Below are 22,328 nucleotides of genomic sequence, written 5' to 3' on the forward strand. Positions count from 1 at the left end.
CGGAGGCGCTTCCTGCCTCTCCCGGAAGTGGCCTGACGCCACTTCCTGCTCCGCCGGGCGGGGTGCCGGCCGACTCTCCTGAGGGCCCGGAGCCATGAAGGCCATCATCCAGCGCGTCGCCCGGGCCAGCGTGACAGGTGCCCCGCGTCCCCCGCTCCCCTCCGGGTCTCCGCGCGGGCAGAGCCGCCCTGGGGCTCACGGGGAGCGCGCCTGGGAGTGGGGAAGGGGCCGGGGAAGAGCCTGGGCTCCGTCTCCAGGGCGGCGCAGAGTCCCTGCCTGGAAGCCTCCAGGGCTGCCGGCACTCAGGGCAGAGAAGCCTTTCTCAACTTTGGCGGGGGGGGGGGGCTGGATCCCCCCACCCGATGCTGTTGAACTACAACTCCCATGATCCCTAGCTAGCAGGGCCGGTGGTCAGGGATGATGGGAGTTGTAGTCCCACGACATCTGGGAACCCCTCCAACCAAGGTTGAGGTACGCAATACTAAGCTAAATGATCAGACTCAGTATCACGTAGCTTTCCATGTTAATAAGAAGCTTAATTTTCTTCATTTGGGCCTTAGTAGAGGCAACAGTTTCCTATTCTGCCACAGATGTTAAAATGTTTAGTTTAGCTGCTGCAAGGATCACTTGCCACTGTAGTCTTAAAGGGCTACTGTGCTCTCTACATTTCATTTCCCACTGACCTCGGTATAAGGCAGCTTCCCATCTGTGTTCCTAATAGTGTAGGACGTTCCTTGAGGACATGCCGTGCCTTTTAATCCCTGTTGCTGTGTCTGCATTGTTTTGGCAACAGGGAGCTGGCATGGAAGAGTTAGTTAGTTAGTTAGTTAGTTAATTAATTAATTGCATTTGTATATTGCCCTTCATCCGTAGATCTCAGAGTGGTTCACACCATAAAATTACAATATATAAAAAAAGACAAAATCAGACCAATAACAACCCCCCTCTCCCAATTTCCCCCCTGTTTTTCTCCTTGTGTGAATAGGGCAAGCTGCTGGATAGCAGTTAGAGACTTGATAAGCACAGGGTTGCATCCATATCATCTAAGCAGACAGTGTCCTAGAAGTCGTCATGTAAAGAGCATCCCAAGGTGCCATAACGTTTAAGGAAGCAATCTTTAAATCCCAGCTTGGGCTTGGTGGGCCTGAACTGAGTGGTGGAGCTACTGCCACTTGCAAAGCACTCCTGCTCGCAGTAGCCATAGTTGACGCTGGGAGAAAGGCAATAAAGCTGCCAATTTTTATTTTATTTTGCTGTGTGAGCTACAGGCTGCTGCAGCAGAATGGCCAGAATTTGCCCAGTAGCTGGACTGGCTTAGGATCCCCTGGGTTCTTGGCTCAGCTCCCACCCTGGGGGTCCTGGTGTACCCCACCTTTTAGGACAAGCCCTCACAACACATTTGAGCATATTGACAACTAAATGCATCAAACTAAAAAAAAAACCCTTCCAACTCTATGATCCTGTTATCTTTTTGCCCATGCCTGTACTGACCTCAGAAGTTGTAGTTTTGTTTATATTATGTTTTTACGCTATGCTTTACTGCATACTACATATATATTAATGTTAGGCCTATAGACAATTTAAAAATAAATAAAACATAGCAGGCCAACAACAAAAAAGCTACAAAGTCTCTAAGGCCTCTTACGAATTCAAGAGTTATAATCATGAAATTGATTAATTTGTTGTACAGTGGGGTTCACCCACAGCATTGCTTTGAGCCTGTTAGGTTAGGCAGGGTATAAATGTAAGAGAATAAACAAATATGCACTATGTATTGTTGCCAGATTGATTAAGTATGAATCCTGTGCATAAAACACCTCATGCAGAAGGAGAATTTTGATAGATGTATTTTTTCTTGCCATTCTAAGCACTGTGAGAATTTTATTAATAAAATGTCTCCCTTTGTTTAGCTGTAAGAGTACTCTGCTTCTGTATTGAATGAAGCAAAAAACCCCACAAGAATGTGCACGAAAAAGCTGATTCATAAATTGAATTATATATGTGAATTATATATTCAGCATAAAATGCTAATAAGCAAAAAACAGACAGAGTAGCTAGCATAAAGCACCCATTTTGAAATACATCCTTCATCAGTGTATATACATATTGTTGTAAAGCCAAACACATAAAACAAGAATTAATATCTGTTCAGTATACCATCTATAAACATTTTAAAACCATAGGACTATGCTGATATAAATAAAGCAACTATTACATACCAATCTTGGGCCAGATCACATAGCCATTTGGCAAAGTAAAAAAATAAGTGTTTCCAATAGCGTATGCATGCTTTTGTTCTTTGGGTCTTGGGGAGGAACCCAATGACTGTTTTCTTCTTACACTGTCGGACGCAGTATGGCTCTGAATAGCAGTTCTGGGAATCAAAACTGGGAAGAATGCTGATGTGCTCAGGTTTGGCTGGCACGACTCCTATAAGCATTTTGTTGGTCACTGTGAGAGCAGGATCCTGGACTAGATGGGTCTTTCACTAGTACTTAAGGGACAACAAACCACTGGCAGTAAGTTGGTTTCTTAGAATCAGAAACTTTTAAAACTCCCTATAGTTTGCTAGGATATATAATTGCATGTGGCAAGTTTAACCTATTTTTTAAAATTCCCCTACAGTTGGTGGGGAGCAAATAAGCTCCATTGGACAAGGCATTTGTGTCCTGCTGGGTATCTCAGTAGAAGACACTCAGAAAGAGCTTGAGCACATGTAAGTCAATCTAAAGTATAAAACTTTTTCTTTGTATTGTGCTTATATAAATTTTACTTAATGTTTAACAATTTTGCATACAAATGCTAATTTTGTTTGTTTGTTCACTCATATGAAATAGCCAGTCTGGCTTCTAGTCAGGCTTCTGAATTAACTAACAGTACGCTTCCTGATGATGTTAGTTACTGAGCTAGGATATAAGGGCTCAGGCAGTCCTTAGAACAGCCTTTCTGAACTTTGTATCCCTAGCTATTGTTGGACTACAACTCCCATCATCCCTGGTCACTAATCCTGCTAGCTAGGGACGATGGGAGTTGTAGTCTGACAGCATCTGGGGAAGCAAGGTTCAGAAAGACTTCCTTAGGGTATCCTGGACCCAAGTTGTTCAGAGCTTTGTATATTAATACAATGACTTTGAATTTGGCCTGGTAACCTGTGTGCAGCCAGTGCAGATGTTTTAGTAGAGGTGCATGCTGTCAGCTATTTGTGTCTCATCAATCTAGCTGCTGCATTCTACATTATCTGGAGCTTCTGGACCAGGCCCAAAGGCAAACCCACATAGAGCACATTGCCGTAATCTAGTCTTCAGTTTACTAATGCATGGACTACAGTGGCCAGGCTATCCCAATATGACTAGCTGGCAAACCGGATGAAGCTGGGAAAAGATACTACTGGTCACACAGATCACTTGGGTTTCTAATTACACAGGAATACCCTCTTGCTATATATCTGCTCCTTCAGCAGGAATGCAACCCCATGCAGAACAGGCAGTTGTGGCTAGTCCCTGCATTAAAGCACCTAGTCCATGATTTTCACAGCCGTTCCCAGTTCAGCTGGTAAGGAGAAATAGAACTGCGTGTCATTGGCATATTTATTACATCATGCTCCAGCCTAATAACCACTCACAATGGCTCATGTAGGGGTTAAATATTACTGGGAATGAAAGAATGTCTGTGAAACTCCATAGTAGAAGTGCTGGGGGATGAAGAGCAGTCCTTGACTGCTACTCTCTGGACCCAACCATGCAGTGATTCCAAAACCCATTCTGCACAGTTGGTCTAGGACGATGCCATGGTCAATGGTACCAAATGCTGTTAGGCAGTAAGAGTAGCAGGGCCACACTCCCCCCACCCACATCACTCTCTTGATAAAAGTCACCCATCAGGCGACCAAGGCCAATTTCATTTCTGAAACCAGGCCTGAACTCAGGTTGAAATGGATCCAGATAAACCTTTAATTTTCTAGATATGATGACAAAATATGGAATCTTCAAGATCTATGAATCTTTTCTTTATTCCATATTTTAAGGCTCTGGTTCCCCAACCCCGCTTCATATTTATGTGGAATTGTAAGAATGATCTTATTTTGAGACAGGGACCTTTCTTGTCTTTTGGTTTTCAACTTAGGGTTAGAAAGATTTTAAACCTGCGTGTTTTTGAAGATGAAAGTGGCAAACACTGGTCTAAAAGTGTAATGGACAAGCAGTACGAAGTGCTCTGTGTCAGCCAGTTTACTCTTCAGTGTATCCTGAAAGGAAACAAGCCAGACTATCACATGGCAATGCCTACAGATCAAGCAGAGTCTTTCTACAACAGTTTCCTAGAACACCTTCGCAAATCATACAAGCCAGAGCTCATTAAAGGTAAGGCCAAATTAAAGAGTTGGATAAATGGGAAAAGCTTCCTACAGCACAATCCTATACATGTCTATTCAGAAGTGAGTCCCACGGAGTTCAATGAGTCTTACTCCGAGGTGAATATGTGAAGAATCTAAATATACAATAAATCATGTTTGCCTTTTGGTAGTTGCTACTTTTATTTTGCCTTTTCCTATCAGTTAGTGGGATAATTATTTCCTTAAATATGTGGATAAGGACCAGGAAGCGTACAATGGCTGCAGAACAAAAACAAAAACAAGTAGCCTTTTTGGTCTGTTAAAACAAAATTCACAGAGACACTTGAATAACATTGCTTTGTTAATAAAGTAGAGTATCTGCATATGCCATATTTTCCGCTCTATAAGACGCACCAGACCATAAGACGCACCTAGTGTTTGGAGGAGGAAAACAAGGAAAAAAATATTCTGAATCTCAGAAGCCAGAACAACAAGAGGGATCACTGCGCAGTGAAAGCAGCGATCCCTCTTGCTGATCTGGCTTCTGGGATAGCTGCGCAGCCTGCATTCGCTCCATAAGACGCACACACATTTGCCCTTACATTTTAGGAGGGAAAAAGTGAGTCTTATAGAGCAAAAAATATGGTAGATGTGCTGGATGGGAAAATGAGTGGAGAGACAAGACAGAAGCGAGTCACTGCAGATTGCAAGAGGGAGAGGTCAGAAAAGTGTGCAGGAAAAACTGAACTTGTGAAATGACAAGCCGGCCTCTCCTTTCTGCCCCTCTAAAGCCTGCTAGAATTGAGAGCTCGGTGTGTGCTCTGCCATAATATTGCCTTAGAACCCTGGCGTCTGAGAGCAACACATAGGCATGAACTCTTAACTGACTAGGGCTAGCAGTAAGGCTGAAGGAAAGTAACTAGACTGTTGCTTGATTTCCATCAGCTTCACATAGGTCATCTGCACCCAATTCCTCTCCCTCACAGAGTAAAGGACTGGTGTGTGTGTATGAGCTCGGCTCCAGAGAATGCGCTTCCTGAGGCAATTCCTTGCTTTAGCTATGACCTCCCCCCACCTCGATCTTCTTCTTGTCTTCATGAGAACCACCAATGTTTGCAATAGCTTTTAGGTTACTCAAAATTTTCAGGCTTCATGTGTTCTCTCTCTCTCTCTCTCTCTCTCTTTAAATTAAAATATGAGAAAAAGATGTTTCCAGGTCCAAGCTCAGTGTTAGGGTTAGGGTTAGTCGTTTTGGTCTTAAAATGGTAATGGAGGGAAGCTTTTGTGTGGCTTAGAATGGTGCCCCCAGATTATACAGAGGCCCACTGGAAGACAGGACACGATTCAGTCTTGCGCCAGTGGCTGTGATGGACCTTCCGCTCCCTCTCCAGCAGTCCTGTGTCGCCCAGTCTGCATCAGAGGTTCCCCCCACCTCTGGGGGCACATGGGAGGCTGTTTGTGTGTGCAGTAATCTGTTGCATAAGTGGGACATAACAGTTGGATATCACTCAGCAAAGCGAAGATATTGCCTTAGATATACTAAAAACTGCTGTGATGGAGAAGAGCAAAGGACATTCCTGTTTGTGTGTGCAGTAGTCTGTTGCATAAGTGGGACATAACAGTTGGATATCACTCAGCAAAGCGAAGATATTGCCTTAGATATACTAAAAACAAAAGTGATCCATGCGGTTAATTATTTAAAAGAATTTACATGTACAGTATTGTCTTTCATAATTAATCAGTTCATGTAGTTATCTGGAAATTTATGTATGGATCTTTGTACTAGAGTCTTTGCAATTTTGGAAGTGTTTTCTCCAACCCTTCTGCACTCTTGTCTATGACAAAATGTGAGGTGGGTCAGAGGTAGATCAGATCAACACTAACCAATACTGTTTGCTTTCTTTTCATGGACTAACAACTGGATATATATCTTCAGAAAATTCTGGCACTTGATTGTATGTTCAATCCTGTTCCTGAAAAACTAACTTCCAAATTAATTTGCTTATAGATATTGGGGGGAAAGCAAATGTTGAAAGAATCCCTGTATCTCTTCCCCATCTCATTAGAAAAGAAGCAGTTGGAGATTTGGAATGGCAGTTGGTTGGCTGGGAAAGTTTCAAGCCACAAGAAAACCTTGCTCAAAAGTTAGGAAAAGGGGACAGCTCAGTCGGTAAAGCATGAGACTCTTCATCTCAGGGTTCAAGCCTCACGTTGGGCAAACGATTCCTGCATCACAGGGAGTTGGACTAGATGGCCCTCATGGTGATTTCCAACTCTGCAGTTCTATGAAACACATATCTTGGCCCTAACTAGAGATCTCTTGTGCATTTTGGAGACTTCTGCCTTATAAAAAGGCATCACTTCATCCCTTGACAATGCTCTATACCTTTCTTTAGAAGTAGCATATTACCACCATGCCATTCTGTTTAATATTGTCCTGTTTTATAGGAAGCATTTGTGCTTGAATGGGAGGAAATAAATCAGTAGATAGAGAAAAATGTTATGATTCAAAATCCTGATTGGCAGTGCAAAGATATAATCACTTACCATTTTTCCTTTAGAAAGGAGCAGTGCCTGGTAGGGTTTAAATCAATTTCTAAAATGTCAGCTTCTTGTGACCTACTTTGTATTCAATGCAATGTAGTTACAATTGAGATAATGATCTGCTGAATATGTGGATTGAAGCTTTTAGACATAAACATGTTAAAATAAAAGTTCTTGTAAACTGTCAAGTCTGAAAACTAAAGCATCAAATGGAACTCTTCTTATTCACTTCAGATTCTAGTAGTAGATAGGTAGCCGTGTTGGTCTGCCATAGTCAAAATAAAAAAATTCCTTCCAATAGCACCTTAAAGACCAACTAAGTTAGTTCTTGGTATGAGCTTTCGTGTGCATGCACACTTCTTCAGATAGTATCTGAAGAATCTGAAGAAGTGTGCATGCACACGAAAGCTCATACCAAGAACTAACTTAGTTGGTCTTTAAGGTGCTATTGGAAGGAATTTTTTTATTTTGACTTCAGATTCTGTTATGATTAAGAACCAATCTTTAAAAAGTTGTGGAGGAATTATATTCTTAGTTTACTTACTAAAATCTTTGCCAAGACACCAGCATCTTCAGCTTTTTTATTACTGTTAAAAGATTTGTAGCTCTTAAAAAGAAAGGGGGAGTAGTAGTATATGAGAAATATAAATACAATGCATAAACTTTTAATTGAAGGAGCAATATTGTAAGTTTGGCAGAAGGAAAACTGTACTGCCACCTAGTGGTCACTTGGCCAACAGCATAGCATCTTAAGCTACCGGTAAGTGAAAAAATATTTCCTTGGAAAGAAACCTCAGCCTGCAACTTTACTGTTTTATCAATGGTTACATTAGACAAGGTTTCAAGGGCTATGGATGTATTCAGGCAAAAATTGGCAAGAAGATGGATATCCCTGTAATACTTTGCCACCCCAAGAATGGGGAAAATGTTCTTCCAAACAGAGTCCCATACCTACAAAAAATGTAAAGATAAAGAAGGTACCTTTTATCATATGTGGTGGTCATGTAAGGCAATAAAGGCTTTCTGGGAAATTATATATAATGAACTGAAAAAAATGTTTAAAATAACTTTTGTTAAAAAAAACACAGAAGCCTTTTTATTCAGAATTGTAGGTACTGACATCCCAAAGGAACAGAAAAGACTTTTTATGTAAGCAACAACAGCAGCATGGATGTTACTAGCCCAGATAAGGAAAGAAGAGTCCCTATCAGAGAGGAATGGCAAACCAAGCTGTTAGACTATGCCGAAATGGCAAAACTGACCGGAAAGCTCAGGCACCAAGAAGACAAAAACTTCAAGAAAGAACAGGGGGGAAATTATAATTTATTTAGGAGACCACTGTAAGCAGATGAAAACATTAGCAGGATTTAATTTCACTTGTAATGTAACAAATACTATGAACAATATTGATAGATATAAAATATAGATTATGAAATAATATGCACTTGAAAATGACGCTGGAAGTCTCAAGATTCAGAGAAATCTCTTTATATGGCTATGTATTTGGCATTGTTATAAATTTATATTTGTAAAATCAAATAAACACATTTTTTTAAAAAAGGGAAGGAGGGGAAACTGAAAGGGAAGGAGGCAGGTATTTGCAGCTGTTATTGCGAAGGCAGACACCACTGTTACAGAGAAGCTAGCGGAGGGAGTGTTCTGCTATTGGAGGGGAAACTGAAAGGGAAGGCAGGCAGGCAGGCAGGCAGCAATGACATTGTCCCTCGCAGTTTGAAGGCTGTGACTTGCCTGCTCAATTTATTTGAAACTGTTATCACGATGTGGATTTAATATTGATTTTGCATTATATATAGCTGCCCAGAGTGGCTGGGGAAACCCAGCCAGATCGGTGGGGTATAAATAATAAATTATTATTATATATATCAATATTTCACCCAGCCCAACTGCTATAATCTTAGGCTAAAAGGATATAGAAGAGATAGTTACAAAACAGGTCCTTTGGCACACTCTTCCAACCGTGGGAGATCCCTCTGATTCTTTAGGCTGGTAGGTCTTTAGCCTGGGCTCCCACAACACATCCAGATGGTAAACGACCCTTTCCTTTGAAGTCTGTTTTTTTAATACAGTCCCAGGCAGCGAAATGCCTGTCTCTAGCCATCAGTGTGCCTCCCTTCTCTGTTCTCAGCAGTGAGCCAAAGTCTATGTCCAGGTGCCGGCTCCATGCCTGGGTCAAGGCAGACCTGTCCTCCCGTTGACTCCATGATCAAGGCCACCTGGCAGAACCCCTGTCTTTTGCCACACCTTATAATGGGGCTAAATATATAGCAAAGAAGCATTGGAAGCAGTGCAGTGACTGCCACTATAAAAACCAAAGGTGGTTCTTAGGTAAATGTCCTCTTCTTCTCACTCAACTCTAATTTAATTTTTCAGATGGCAAATTTGGTGAATATATGCAGGTTCATATTCAGAACGATGGACCTGTGACTATAGAACTTGAGTCTCCAGCCCCTCCCATTGACCCTAAGCAGGTAAGTTACATCAATGCTTTCCTCCATCTGATGTGTATCTTCTTCTAAAAACAAGACTGTGATCTTGTGTATATATTACTGGTGTCATTTTCCAGTTTTTGTTTTACAGTGGTGCCCCGCAAGACGAATGCCTCGCAAGACGGAAAACTCGCTAGATGAAAGGGTTTTCCGTTTTGGAGGTGCTTCGCAAAACGAATTTCCTATGGGCTTGCTTTGCAAGATGACAATGTCTTGCGAGTTCCTGCTGGTTTTTTCCCCTTCCCCCCCTTTTTCTAAGCCGCTAAGCTGCTTATCAGCTGATCTGATCAGCAGATAAGCTGCTAAAAGCCGCTAATAGCGCTAATCCGCTAATCCGTCAATGGGCTTGCTTTGCAAGATGAAAAAACCGCTAGACGAAGAGAATCACAGAACGGATTATTTTCGTCTTGCGAGGCACCACTGTATATGCTAATATAGAAAATCATAAATTAGATTCCCACCCACTCATACTTATGTATCAATACAGTTTATGATATGTTTGTAAGTGGGTCCATATGTGAAATGCCCTTGAAAGAACCTGAGTTGCATGTGAAGATAATTGGAAAGAAAATGCCATGAGAAAGTGCTATTAAATTGAGAAGATCAAACTATTAAATTGTTGTTTAATGGTAATAGTTGTTGTAGTAATGGGCCTGGTATTTAATGGATGCCCATAACATCTACAATGTGGATTGGGATTGTTTCTAAAAATTAGTACTACCTTTGTTTTTATTAGTACTACTTTTGTGGCATCTGAGAACAGAAATATTTGACATGTAGCCATATATTTGCAATGCAATTCATCAGCTTCAGATTTTATAAAACTTTCCCAAAGCTGTTAATCATATTTTGTGAAATTAAAATATTTATCCAGTAGATCCAAAGACAGCAGGTGTCATTATGTTTCATTTCATTAGTTCACCCACTTTTACCTCATTTTTTTTTTACATGCAGTAAAAAGAAATGCTTGTGTGGTCTCTGTACCTAAGTCTCTCTGTCACCATATGCTTCTTTTTGTTCTATTTTTATTTCTCATTGCTGCTTTATGTTCCTCTTACACTGTTTGCATATCTGTAACACATTGCACACAAATCAGTACTCTTTCCCTGTAGGAAAAGAGAACAAATAAGGGAATAATGTACAGGTCTCACAAGCAAGCTGAGCGTTTTTACTCAGATTTTCTTGAAATGGCACATTGTCCCCTATCTTTTTGAAAGCGACTACATTCCTTGTAAAAGAGAACTGACTTAGTGTGGCAAGATGAGCCAGGAAGTTCAGTTGAAATCTCAGGTCAGCTGTGGTTTCACTGAGTAGTTTGCCCAAGGTTACTTGGCAAAATGAAAATGAAAACAATGGCCTGCCTTAAAGGGGTTGGGGCTTTGGGTATAGGTTACTGACATAATGTGTGCAAAGCAATTAAGAACACTATATGCATACAAAGGCTGTAAATCTACAGTTAGTTCTGTTGAATTTGTTGGCACTTACTTCCAAGTAAACATGCTTAGTATCAGTGTGTAAGTATTAAGGCCAGAAGTGGACCCTTTCAGAATTGTAGATGATGATAGTACAGTGGTGCCTCGCAAGACGAATGCTTCGCAAGACGAAAAACGCGCAAGACGAAAGAGTTTTCCGTTTTTTGAGTCGTTCTGCAAGACGAATTTCCCTATGGGCTTGCTTCGCAAGATGAAACGTCTTGCGAGTTCTTGCAAGTTTGTTTCCTTTTTCTTAAAGCCGCTAAGCCTTTAATAGCCACTAAGCCGTTAATAGCCGCTAAGCCGCTAATAGCCGTGCTTCGCAAGACGAAAAAACCACAAGACGAAGAGACTCGCGGAACGGATTAATTTTGTCTTGCGAGGCACCACTGTATATAGGGATACCAATTGGCTTTCTTAGGACTAAAGATTCCTGACCCAAGCCTTCCATTATGCAATCTTTATTAAAACAGATACAGGAGCAGTATAACACCAAACAGTGGTTTGAAGTTGCATGAATAAGCAATTGAGGACATTCAAGCTCTCCTACTCCCCCTCCTTCTTCCATTGCATGCAATAATTCTCTTCCTTCTATCCTGGTGTGGGGGAAACCATGCCTTGCTGTTTGATGTGAACTGGTAATTTGTGATCTGCTTCAAAGGCAGTGGACATCTGTTTGTGAGGTTGAAGAGGGAGTTTGTGAATCTAAAGTTCCCAGCTGGCCTGATCTGCCCTATACAAAGACAGAGCAACAAGGAGCCTCTTAGCATAGGTGTGTGATCCATATAGGCACAGGTAATTGCCACCCTCAGTAGGACCTACTGAATTACAATTAAAAGGTAAGGTCCAAGCTATCCATATTGATACTCTGCTGCTAGGGGCCCATAGAGCTGCTAGGAGCCCTTGGATACATTTGCAACCTGGAAAAACTAGTGGGCACCACAGTCTTGTATGCACTCACACCACTGCTCTTTCACCAGCAATAAGGCTTGGAGAAATATCATTTTTCAAGCCTAATGTGGGGAGGAATTCTCCTGGAGAATGTAGCACTAATCTTCCTACCCAGTGGCAATATCCAGGAAAAGCACCTCCTCCTACAATCACAGAATTAGGCTAGAAAAAAGCTTTAATTGGATCCAATTACTGGAACCAATAAAAAGGCTTTTTTTCAACTCTTAATTGCAGCAATAAGGGCAATTCTAGATGGGAGTAGTAGCTGGGGAAAGAAAGAGTAATCCTTTACTTCCTAGCTCTGTCTTCACCTGTAAGTGTCCTCCTCAGGTGTAAGTTGGCTTCAAACAAGCCTTGTGTTGGCCAGTTGCAGCATGTAGCTGTTTTCAGTGAGGTTGGGGGTCACAGAATTGTAGAGTTGGAAGCAACCCCAAGGGTCATCTAGTCCAACCCCCTGCAATCCAGGAATCTCAACTAGATCATACTTGACAGATGGCCCTCCGATCTCTGCTGTAAAACCTCCAAGGAAGGAGAGTCAGCACCTCCTGAGGGTGGCTGTTCCACTGTCGAACAACTCTTGTCGTCAGAAAGCTCTTCCTGATGTTGAGTCAGAATCCCATTTCTTGTGACTTGAAGCCTGTGGTTCAGGTCCTAGCCTCCAGAGCAGGAAAAAACATGCTGGCTTCATCTTCCATGTGACAGCCCTTGAGATATTTGAAACTGGCTCTCATACCTCCTCTCAGTCTCCTCTTTACCAGGCTGAACATAACCAGTTCCCTCAATTGTTCCTTATAAGAATCATCTTGGTTGCCTCCTCCAGCTTGTCAACACCCTTCTTAAATTGTGGTGCCCAGAACTAGACACGAACATTCCAGGTGTGGTCTGACCAAGGCAGAATAGAGTGGGAGTTGTATTTTTATTTAAATTGTAGTAATTGGGCAGAATTCAACATTGTTCTATGGTGAACGTCACATTAGTGTGAAAATTGCAGCTTGCTAGACAGAATGACCCCCCTCCCTCCCCCCTGCACTGTTCTGGAGGTTCTTCTCACTCCCCACAAGCCAATTCTGGGGAGCTCCTGGGGGGAAAGGGGGCAAAAACCTCGTTGTGCAAGTAGAAGTTCTCACGCAGATGAATTTGTTCTAAAGTCACTTAAATGGCTCTATGTTCTTTTTGTAAAGTGTTTTGACTTTGAGGTGTTTTACAATCAAGTGGGATATAAATTGTTTGAAATAAAATAAATAACTATAATTCAATTTAGTTCATGCTTTCTGATTCTGCTTTTTTGGCTAATTGAAAACTATGGTTTAACAATTCAAATATACCACAGTTAAGTTTCCTTAACCCTGGTTCACTGCAATGCGAGAATGAGCCCAAGTGTTTCTTCTTTACTTTACAACTTAGTATGATGGCACTGAGCACACAATTGATTTTACAGCATATTGAGAAGGGGTGATGTTGTGGCAAAGCCTGGGCATTGTTGGCTGCTAGAGTGAGTGAAATTGTGGACACAGTGGCAGTCATTGTTCATATCCAGTGAATGCATCCGACTTGATTTAAGAACATTAACCAGCACCACAGTCTTATTCCTACTTGGGAGGAAGCCCCCTTGAACAATAAATTTGAGCGCAAGGGTGTGGTTTAGAGGGTGGAGTATTGGACTAGGATCTGGAAGGCCAGGGTTTGAATCCCCACTCAGCCACAAAGTTCACTGGGCGCCCTTGGGCAGTCACTTCTTCTCAGCCTGACCTACCTCACAGGGTTCTTGTGGGGATTAAATGGGGGGGGCATGTACATCACCCAGAGTTCCTTGGAGGAAAAGGTGGGATATAAATGCAACAAACAAACAAATATGCCTAGGCTTGAATCGTCCCACACATTCTCGCCCCTTCAATGGTAGGGAAATTCTCTTGCAAGTCCACCCAAAGAAATTAGATGTGGGGGGGGGGGAGGCTGGTTTGCTGCTTTAAAGAGATCCATCATGAATGAACATTTTGAACTCATTGAAGCTTATGTGATTTACGTTCTCTGTGACTGGGCCTTACCTTGGTGACTGTTGCCAAGGGAGCCATGTACACAAATAACAGTCATTCTCCATGTTTTAGGAGGCTCTTTTCATTTTTCTCTTTCAAAGCAACCCAAACTCTCTCATTCTGATGAGATTCTTTTAATCTATTCTACTGTGTTTCAAAGACATAATTTGCTTCCCTGTGAAGTTCACACCAATTGAAATAGATTTGAAAGAAAAAAACTCTTCATGATCCTTCTGAAGGACTTTATAGCTAACTGGAAATGCTTCATTGTGACAAAGAGTGATGCTGTAGGACTTAAATGATGATCCCTGGGGGCAGAGGAACCTCAAGGAGGACTGCATGTACTGAAAATGTACCACACTCACTTAATACTCCTAGAAGAGGAATATTAGTTTGAATTTTTAATGCCCATTCTGCAATAGAAGTCTTAAACTGATCCCGTTTGTTCTTATTGTCAGTACTGAAATCGATCCTCTACTATTTCTGACCCATATTTTGGAGGTGCAGCCTGAGATAAGGAAGCAGGGAGGTGCTGAACTGTCAATGAGTCTGTTGTGCTTTTAAACATCACACATCGTTATGCAGCTAAATAGGTGGTAATAACATCATTTTAATTATGTGTGGTCATTGCCAGTTAATTTGTGCTTTGAGTAGGGGTTTATGTTATCAGTTCACAGGAACATCTTGACTGGAGTAAATTTTGAAGTTAGTTTAAATCATTTTTAGTTTCTTGACAGGGCACCTGGGGATGGAGAACATAGATAGGCAAATAATGTCTTGGTGTAATGACTCCACAGTAATGTCAGCTGCCTGTTACACTAATTGAAATCATTTTGCATGGTGATGTCTTAATATATTCAAGGACAAGGTAAACTCAGAAGAGAAGGGAATTCATACTTTCCTTATGGCTCTGTATTGGTATCCTGACACCCTTCACAGTCATCTCAAGCTTCCAGTCTCTGCTATTAAACTTCTTTGCTTCTTACCTGACTGTAGCTCCTTGCTTGTCTATTGTTGCACACCTTTTTGCATTTATTTTTTACAAAAACAGAAACCTTTTACTCTGGTACCCTGATGTAGGCAAAATGTGAAGTTACTTTCTCTGTCCTATTTTGAATAGTCTCTGGGGATAAAATGGACCTCAGCACAGATGTTTGGTAGTTTCAGCGTTCATTTCAGCAAAAGTAACTTGCACCCTTGTAGCTAAGTAAGTAAAGCATAACTTTTTAGAAATTTGAAAAGGTGAGGCAGAGGAAGGAAACATCGCAGGACAACTGGCCCCTTAATTGTTGAGGAATACAAAGAGTATGATGTGACTCAAGTTTGCTTTTAAAAAAATGCTAATAAAGTTTTACAAATATTTCAAACAGATGCCGGAAGGGTTAACACCTGTTACTTAAGGTGAATGTCCATGTTACTAAAGAAGGCTTATACTATTGAAATACTGTACACATGGTAATTTCATTATATCATGCCGTAATTTGTGTTTGTAATTCATTTTTTAAAAGACAAAATATGTCTCTTTTGCACAAATCCCAAGGTTCCGTAGCAGTAGGTGATTCTCTGCAGAAAATTAGATTTGATGCATAATCTTCCTAAGAGATGCCAAAGTTTTTTTGTTTTCTGTTTTTTTAATGCAGTGGTCTGTTCAAAATATTTTCAGTGCTGCTGAGCTGCTTCAGTCTCTAGTGTGCATTTATGAAACTTCTTGTTTTGCTTTTCTTTGCAAACAGCTGGCAAAACTTGAGAAACAGCAGCAGAGGAAAGAGAAGACCCGGATGAAGGCACCCTCTGAATCAAGCAGAGAGAGAAATGTTCCCAGAAGTAAAAATGATCCTAGTGCAAGCAGTGGGGCGGAGGGGGACGTGTCTTCGGAAAGGGAACCATAACCTATGAAAAGCAGCTTCAGGTATGGACTCTTGTTTCCCAGCTAATACCTTGAACTCACTCTTTGCATGCTTCCGTTCAGGGTGAAGGGGAATTCATAGGAATGCATAGTTCCTAATATTTTCAATTATTTCCTTGGTGCTTAAAAACACTGAGCTACATCATGATCAACTCTCATATAATCCAGGGATGAGAAGAGGGTAAGTTGGGATGTGGGATCTGTGGCTCTCCAGATGTTGCTGGTCTACAACTTCCATCCTCCCCGACCACTGGCCACTTTCACTGTAGTTGATGGGAGTCTGGCAATATCTAGAGGGCAACAGGTTCCCAATCCCTGGTCTATTAGTTTGCCAACTGGCAGCTGCTAGTTGCTGAGATTCTTACAAACAGTGCTTGACTAGGTTGACTTCTCCAGCAAACTTCTTGCATTTCTAAGCAAAATTGTATATGACTTAGCACTAATTACTTATGCCATAACAGTTAGGAGAACTTGAGTGTATATTGTTGTTTTGTGAATTTAAAGCAAGTTAACAGATCATGGCAGATAATGAGGACTAGACCATGCAAGACCGAAGGCAGCCTGTTCCTGGCCTGCTCAGCTCTATTCCTGCTGGCCTCCCATTCTTCCATTATCTTCTCTCAGTCAGTTTGATTTGTCTCTGCTAAATTTTGTCGACTGCTGTTGAGATCATTTCTCTCCTGCCACTCTTTGCATGCACTTCAAGCTTTGGGTCCTTTTAATATTCTCTTTCCAAATGACTTAAAATTTCTTCCTCCTCTTTCCTTATGCTTAGCTTTTGCTCTTTTGGCACATAATACCTGTTACAAGGTCTAAAGGCTGGTAGGCAACCAAAAATCAGCCCTACCACACGACCAGTTCTGCTTGCATTACAGATAGTCACGTGGCAAATCTGTTGTTTAACTTTTCCGTTGGGTTTCTTGATCCACTGCTGCACAGCTTTTTCTGGAAAAGTAAAAATCAGAGTCTCTGGATCATCTGGATGTAGCTCAGACTGTGGCTTCTGCACATTGATAGCGTCACCCCTCTTGCAAATGGAGACAACAGTGGCTTGTACCACTTCCATGTGACCTATGGCTTCCTTGGGGAGTTGTGATGCCAAAAGTAGTATAAAAATAAGACTGTTGCTACTCCTTTGGGCATTCCTAATTTGAGATTAACATAGCATGTCATCCAGAAATGAAACAGGCTATTTTGAATGGGATGCATCATGATGCACAAAAGATTTATTGGGGCAGAAGGTGAAAACAATAAGCCCTTATGATCAGCAGGGTGTGATCCCACGGGCCAGTCATTCCACAAACAGCTCATGCTCCATAGTGACAAAGGAGGCATCATTTAGGTTGCAATTATCCGAGTCCATCTCTAGGTGGAGTTGGTCAGCCAAGGCCACAGGAACATTGTTTTTGCCATGCAGAGGCTGAAAGCCAGACTGGCAGGAATCCAGAAAGCTGATAGAATCCAGGTGTGCCTGAAGTGATCAGGCTACTCCTCACTCAGAAACCTTCCCCAAAAAGGGAAAGTTCAAAACAAGGTAGTAGCTGTTTGGAGAATCTGCATCCTGGTTTGTGTTTGTTTTTCTTCGGAGCAGAAACTAAGCAACCACAGATTTGATGCCATAAAATAGTATCTAACAAATCCTTCTCGCTTTTTGTGGCAGGATTTTATTAACTTTGAGTGGACATTGGTCCCATTTTTAAAGTGATTACTTGGGAGGAATGAAGTTGAAGGAGATTTAAAAGTTGTAACAGTTACTTGGAAAATGGGTGGGTGGGTGGAATAAGATAATAAAATGAAGGGCCCCCACTGTTATGTTAAACAGGTTTCTGTTTAACTAACATTAAAGTTATCTGACACAATCTCTTTCACATGCCACCTCCCTTAATCGTTTCCCCCTTAGGCTGATGAGATGGCTACTCTACTCTGACCACTCCACATGTCCCTTGACCCCTTGACTTCCTGACTCCCAGTTGCCTTCTCCCCCATTTTTATTGCCTTTCAGCCACTATGTCATCAGCCAATTTTTCTCTGTCCCTTTCCTTATTGAATGCAAACATGCCATCACCTTTCCTATTCTAAAAAAACAACAACCCACAACTGAGAATGGGTTTTACTTTGCTAACCAGCAGCCAATTTCATCTGTGAAAGAAGTTGATATTTCAGGTATCCTTTCCACCACTTCATTTGCAAATCCAAAGGTTGGTACTCTGGCATTTATCACGGTGCTCCATGTGCCAGAAGTGGTTTAGTCCTGCTGGCCACATGACCTGGAAAAGCTGTCTGTGGCCTGAAGCAAGATGAGTGCCACACCCCATAGTCAAAGTTGACTGGACTTAACCATGCAGGGGTCCTTTACCTGGGCTACCTTTGATACAGTTGATCATCCTCCTCAGCTTGACTTCATCTGTGTTGTAGATATCTATGACTATTCTTAACTGTTTCTTCCCCTTCCTGTCTGATCACTGATTTGTTCCCACTGGGCGAAGCTCCTCTTTAGCCTTTCCCTTCTCTGATTGATTTCTCAAGGTTCTTTTCTTGGTTTTCTTCTATTCCTATTCCACTCTTTTCTTTGTGGGGGGGAGGGGACTCCATAAAGGCAAATTATTTTCAGTATCCTATGACAACATCTAGCTATAGATCACCATTTCCTCCCCTCTGTCTAGTGCCCCTCTCTCTGCCCGCTCGTTGTGTGTTTCCTCTCACTTGTTATGGCCAAATCCCTTGTTCATGCCTTGGTCTTTCTTACCCCTCCAGATATCATTCTTATTTCTATCCCAAACTCTTCTGTGAGAATCTATCACTTCTGTCTCCCATACTTTTCTGTTTAATTTTGTATAGCAAAATTAACCTTTTGTAAAAGGTAAGAGTGGTGGGGATAAATGGGCCAATTTCAGATTGGAAAGAAGTAGAAGCCGGTGGTAGTTTGGCTGTGTGCTGTTCATGCCTTGGATTAAGGATGAGGTGTGGCTTGGCAGGGTTGCACACTTTACGCAAAATGTGGACCATTAGACATTGGTGTGCTTTGAGAGGGACTGAAATCATGAAAAATCAAGCTACTGTGTTGGGTGCATCCTCAGTTCCCTCTCTTTCTACCAGTACATGGGTTGTGATATCCTGGTAGAACGAATAAGAAAGCACCAGGTATTTCTTGCTGCTGCCCATGTGACAGCTGATAGTCATGCAGGAATCCTGGAAGCATCACAGTTGCTAGAAAGTACAGTTTTAATCAAGGAAAACTTTGCCCCAGGTATCAGAAGTGTGGGACATCCTGCTAATGAGTAATATATAAACAATATTTCAAAAGATTAACAGTTTTCAAACTGATGTTTAAAATGAAGCTGTCTCCTTGTTTATTAAGGTGAGGAAAAGCAATGGCAATATAAAATAATACTGTGTGTTTGGTGAATATCAGCTCTCCCTCCATGTCTTGTGATACTCCACTTCTTGCTTTGACAGAAGAAAAACTCCATCAGAAGCTTCTGGCAACCTTTTCTATTCATTAGCTGACAGCACTCAATTCCTTCACGAACAAATTGGGACAGAAAGAGCATTTGGAACAGAGAAGTAAGATGTTACGGACCTGCACCATGTTGCATTCAGGAACAACCAAAGGGATGTTACCTGTCTCCATTGCTAAAGTGCTTCAAAGTGGGGGTAGTAAAGGACATTTTTCTGGTTTTCTGGTTCTTATGTTGTTGTTACTGAAGTGTGCCTGCCATATCTGTCTGGTTGGTTCCCATGTAAATGGGAAGTGATCAGATATTCCACATGGTTCTTGGCACACGTCTACAAATGCTTTTTTCATGGCAAGTGTCTCCACCTACCTCTTGCAGTGAATATGGCAAGCCCACTTGTAGTGGGGGAGGGGGGTTGGAGGATTGGGAGCAGAGGACGACCCTGCAGCTGTCCTGTGTTCGGGATAGGCTCCTAGCACATTGGAAAAATAGCTTCCCTCCCCCAATCTCAATTATTGGAGGGAGCCTGGGGCTCTTCAGTGTTGCGCTGCTCTTTTGGAGCCACACTTAGTGCGGCGTTCTCCAGGCCACTTCTTGAACTTGGAACTGGGGAAGGGAACAGGGGCTTGTCTGTAACCTCATGTGGAGCTCCAGAGGCACTTGGAACCCCTTCCAAACTCAGAATGATGTTAGAGCCATCTGACATTATTCTGGTGGTGTGGGTAGTGAACTCCTTTCCATGCCACCAGGAACTGTGAGAAGATGCAGGCCATGCAGAAGGGGCCTCCACTGCAACTCCTCCCAACCCCTTCCAGAAACCGGAACAATGTTGTTCTGAGACGGCCTGCAGCACAGCCTCCTCCTCCCATGTGGCACAAGGCTTTTCCTGCTGCCTTGGTGATAGAGGAAGGAACTCTCTGCAGCAGCTCTTTCATCAGCATCATGTAAGAAGAGGGCCATTGTTACTGAATGAGGAATGGTGGTTTTTTCCTGTGCAGGTTGTAGCAGTCCTGCTTGTATGAGCTATTGATCGTATGCTTTGGTTTTATAAAATCCGGTTTTTCCCCTTACATTTTCACTTGGAATCTCAAGAGTAAGCTTATATTTTGATTCTGTTGGTGTGATGTCACTCGTGTCTCTTTTCATAGCCCTGTATATGCCTATTGTATTGTCTATGTGTGTCTGGCTGTACAATTTGTGGGAAATAATTGAATTTAAATGAGACTGATTTGCCTGTTATTTATTTATTGTGAACAGCGTGTGTCTCTGTGTGTGTGTCTTTTAAACTTTTTGACAGAGAGAAAAACTTTAATAAAGTGTGCCTCCTGAGTACTTCTTCTGTAGGAGTCTGTTCTTTTAGGAAATTCAGTGAGGCTTATCCATGCGAACGGCATGGCGTATCAAAATTACGTCTTAAATCGGTATTTATACATAAGTGTGTCTCAATCAGCCTTCTCAAAAAAGCTTTGCCACATTTCTTTCATGAGGTACATTCAGTATGTCACACTGTTCTGACCACTGACTGCCAAATTACACACTGAATGCAAACGTACGTAACTGCAGCTCTTAGACCTCCTCCGCCCCACAGTATTTCTGCACTTGAAACCCAGTGGGGAGGAAAGCTGCAGTGGGGGTGGATTTGGAACAGGAGAAAGGTTGACCACTCTCTCACCACCTGCTACTTCTGTGCTCCCAGAAGCCTTTTTCTCCTCGAAAAGGGCGGTTGAACTACGATTATTTGTGTTTGTGTTCTGTGTCTGATGGCATTTCTACCTGAGCCAGCAAAGGCAGACTGGTCTGCAGCGTTGTGCAAAGAGAGCAGAGACAGCAGATTGCAAATTGCTGTTGTTTGTGCTGGTAAGTCAGGGAATTTCAGCCCCCTCTAATCCACAGCTTGGCGGATGCCATCTGCTTGGCCAAATATGCCATTCTGTATCTTTGTTTTTATACCAGAGTCTGTGGCACAGGACTTCTAGGAAAGAACAGCAATTTAAAATTCTATTGTTATCAGATAGCTTGTCAGGTCAAGCAGCTCTGCTATATATGTGCTTTTAGGGGTTCTATGCATTTGGATTCATTATATATAACTATAGATTAGATCTTCATTCCAATTGTTACTTGCCTTGACCTTTCAGGCTATTTTAGGCTGCAGATCTGAATAGTCAATATACTGAAGCATTGAAGACCCTGGAACTTGGTTTTTAGGCTTATTGGTAAGGAATGTTCAAACATGTAGCGTGTGATACATGTCTGGAAAACTACATTTCAGATACACATGTCAGTGAACATATCTGAAGCTACCCGGTGAGTGTATACTTGGTGGCACATAGAGATTTCCTGGCCAGTATGGAATGGCCTAAAGGTCAAAAAGAATTCAAGCTTCCCAAAATTCTTTTCGCTTTCTGAGTGACTCAAAGAAGCCATATCCCAACACTGATGTAGACTCTCTCTTTCAATATCATGGGATCAGCCACTTGTATTTTTTCCAGTGTTGTTATGGAAGTTATTATTATCATTCAAATCTATTTACTCTGTATTATTTCTGGAGAAGATTTAGGCGAAGGGTCTACCCACCTGAAATTGTATTGGACAGAGGTAACAGTTGTTCCATTGCAGGCTAACAAAGCTATTGTTATAAGTTGTGGTGGCTCACCGCTTGTCTTGAGGACCAGATTCAAATATGGTCAACCAGAGTTGACCCGGGCAAAAGACAGTGGAAATTTCCCTCCAGTGTAATAAACCAAAACACAAATTAAAAACATCCATCCAAGCGGCTTCTCTCTCCATTAATTGTTATCAGAACACCTTTCTTCCAAAACAAAGTATCATCTGTCTCCCCAAAAGAGTGGTTTTCACACACATCTCATTTGCAGTTTGATGCATGAAGTAAGACTGATTGAGAAGTAAATAACAACAGAGTGGCAGCAGTGTTATCCAGGCACTAAAGCAAAGTGTCCTCAAACGCAGCCATGAAAACTCATGGTAGGAGCAGTTCAGAACCCGGTTTGCAAAGCGCTTTTAGCTCCCAGCAGTCCAAGTAGCTTCCTCTGAAAGGGAGTGGGCAACATTCTGCTGTGAGTCAGGACCTCTCTAAAGCAACCGCTGAGCTGCTAATAAAACGTACCACATT

The 22,328-nt window shown here is 42.0% G+C and overlaps 1 protein-coding gene and 1 long non-coding RNA gene across 3 annotated transcripts; both read left to right on the forward strand.

Annotated features, from left to right (window-relative positions):
- DTD1 (D-aminoacyl-tRNA deacylase 1) lies at positions 1-20,530 on the forward strand. Of its 2 annotated transcripts, none has more exons than XM_083519751.1 (6): positions 1-137; positions 2,626-2,716; positions 4,123-4,358; positions 9,266-9,363; positions 15,571-15,746; positions 19,200-20,530. In XM_083519751.1, exons 1-5 carry the CDS (start codon positions 95-97, stop codon positions 15,724-15,726), a joined length of 624 nt encoding a protein of 207 aa, XP_083375877.1. In that variant the 5' UTR covers positions 1-94; the 3' UTR covers positions 15,727-15,746; positions 19,200-20,530. The 2 variants fall into 2 exon arrangements, with proteins under 2 accessions (XP_083375877.1, XP_083375878.1); XM_083519752.1 differs by having other exon boundaries at positions 19,203-20,530.
- Positions 9,808-15,562, forward strand: LOC310714418. Its single transcript, XR_014529730.1, has 3 exons — positions 9,808-10,953; positions 11,253-14,430; positions 15,208-15,562. It is a non-coding gene; the product is annotated as an uncharacterized lncRNA (long non-coding RNA).
- Positions 20,531-22,328: the final 1,798 nt, after the last annotated feature.

This window comes from Podarcis liolepis, assembly GCF_965112155.1.
Source record: "Podarcis liolepis genome assembly, chromosome: 8".
Classification (NCBI taxonomy): Eukaryota; Metazoa; Chordata; class Lepidosauria; order Squamata; family Lacertidae; genus Podarcis; species Podarcis liolepis.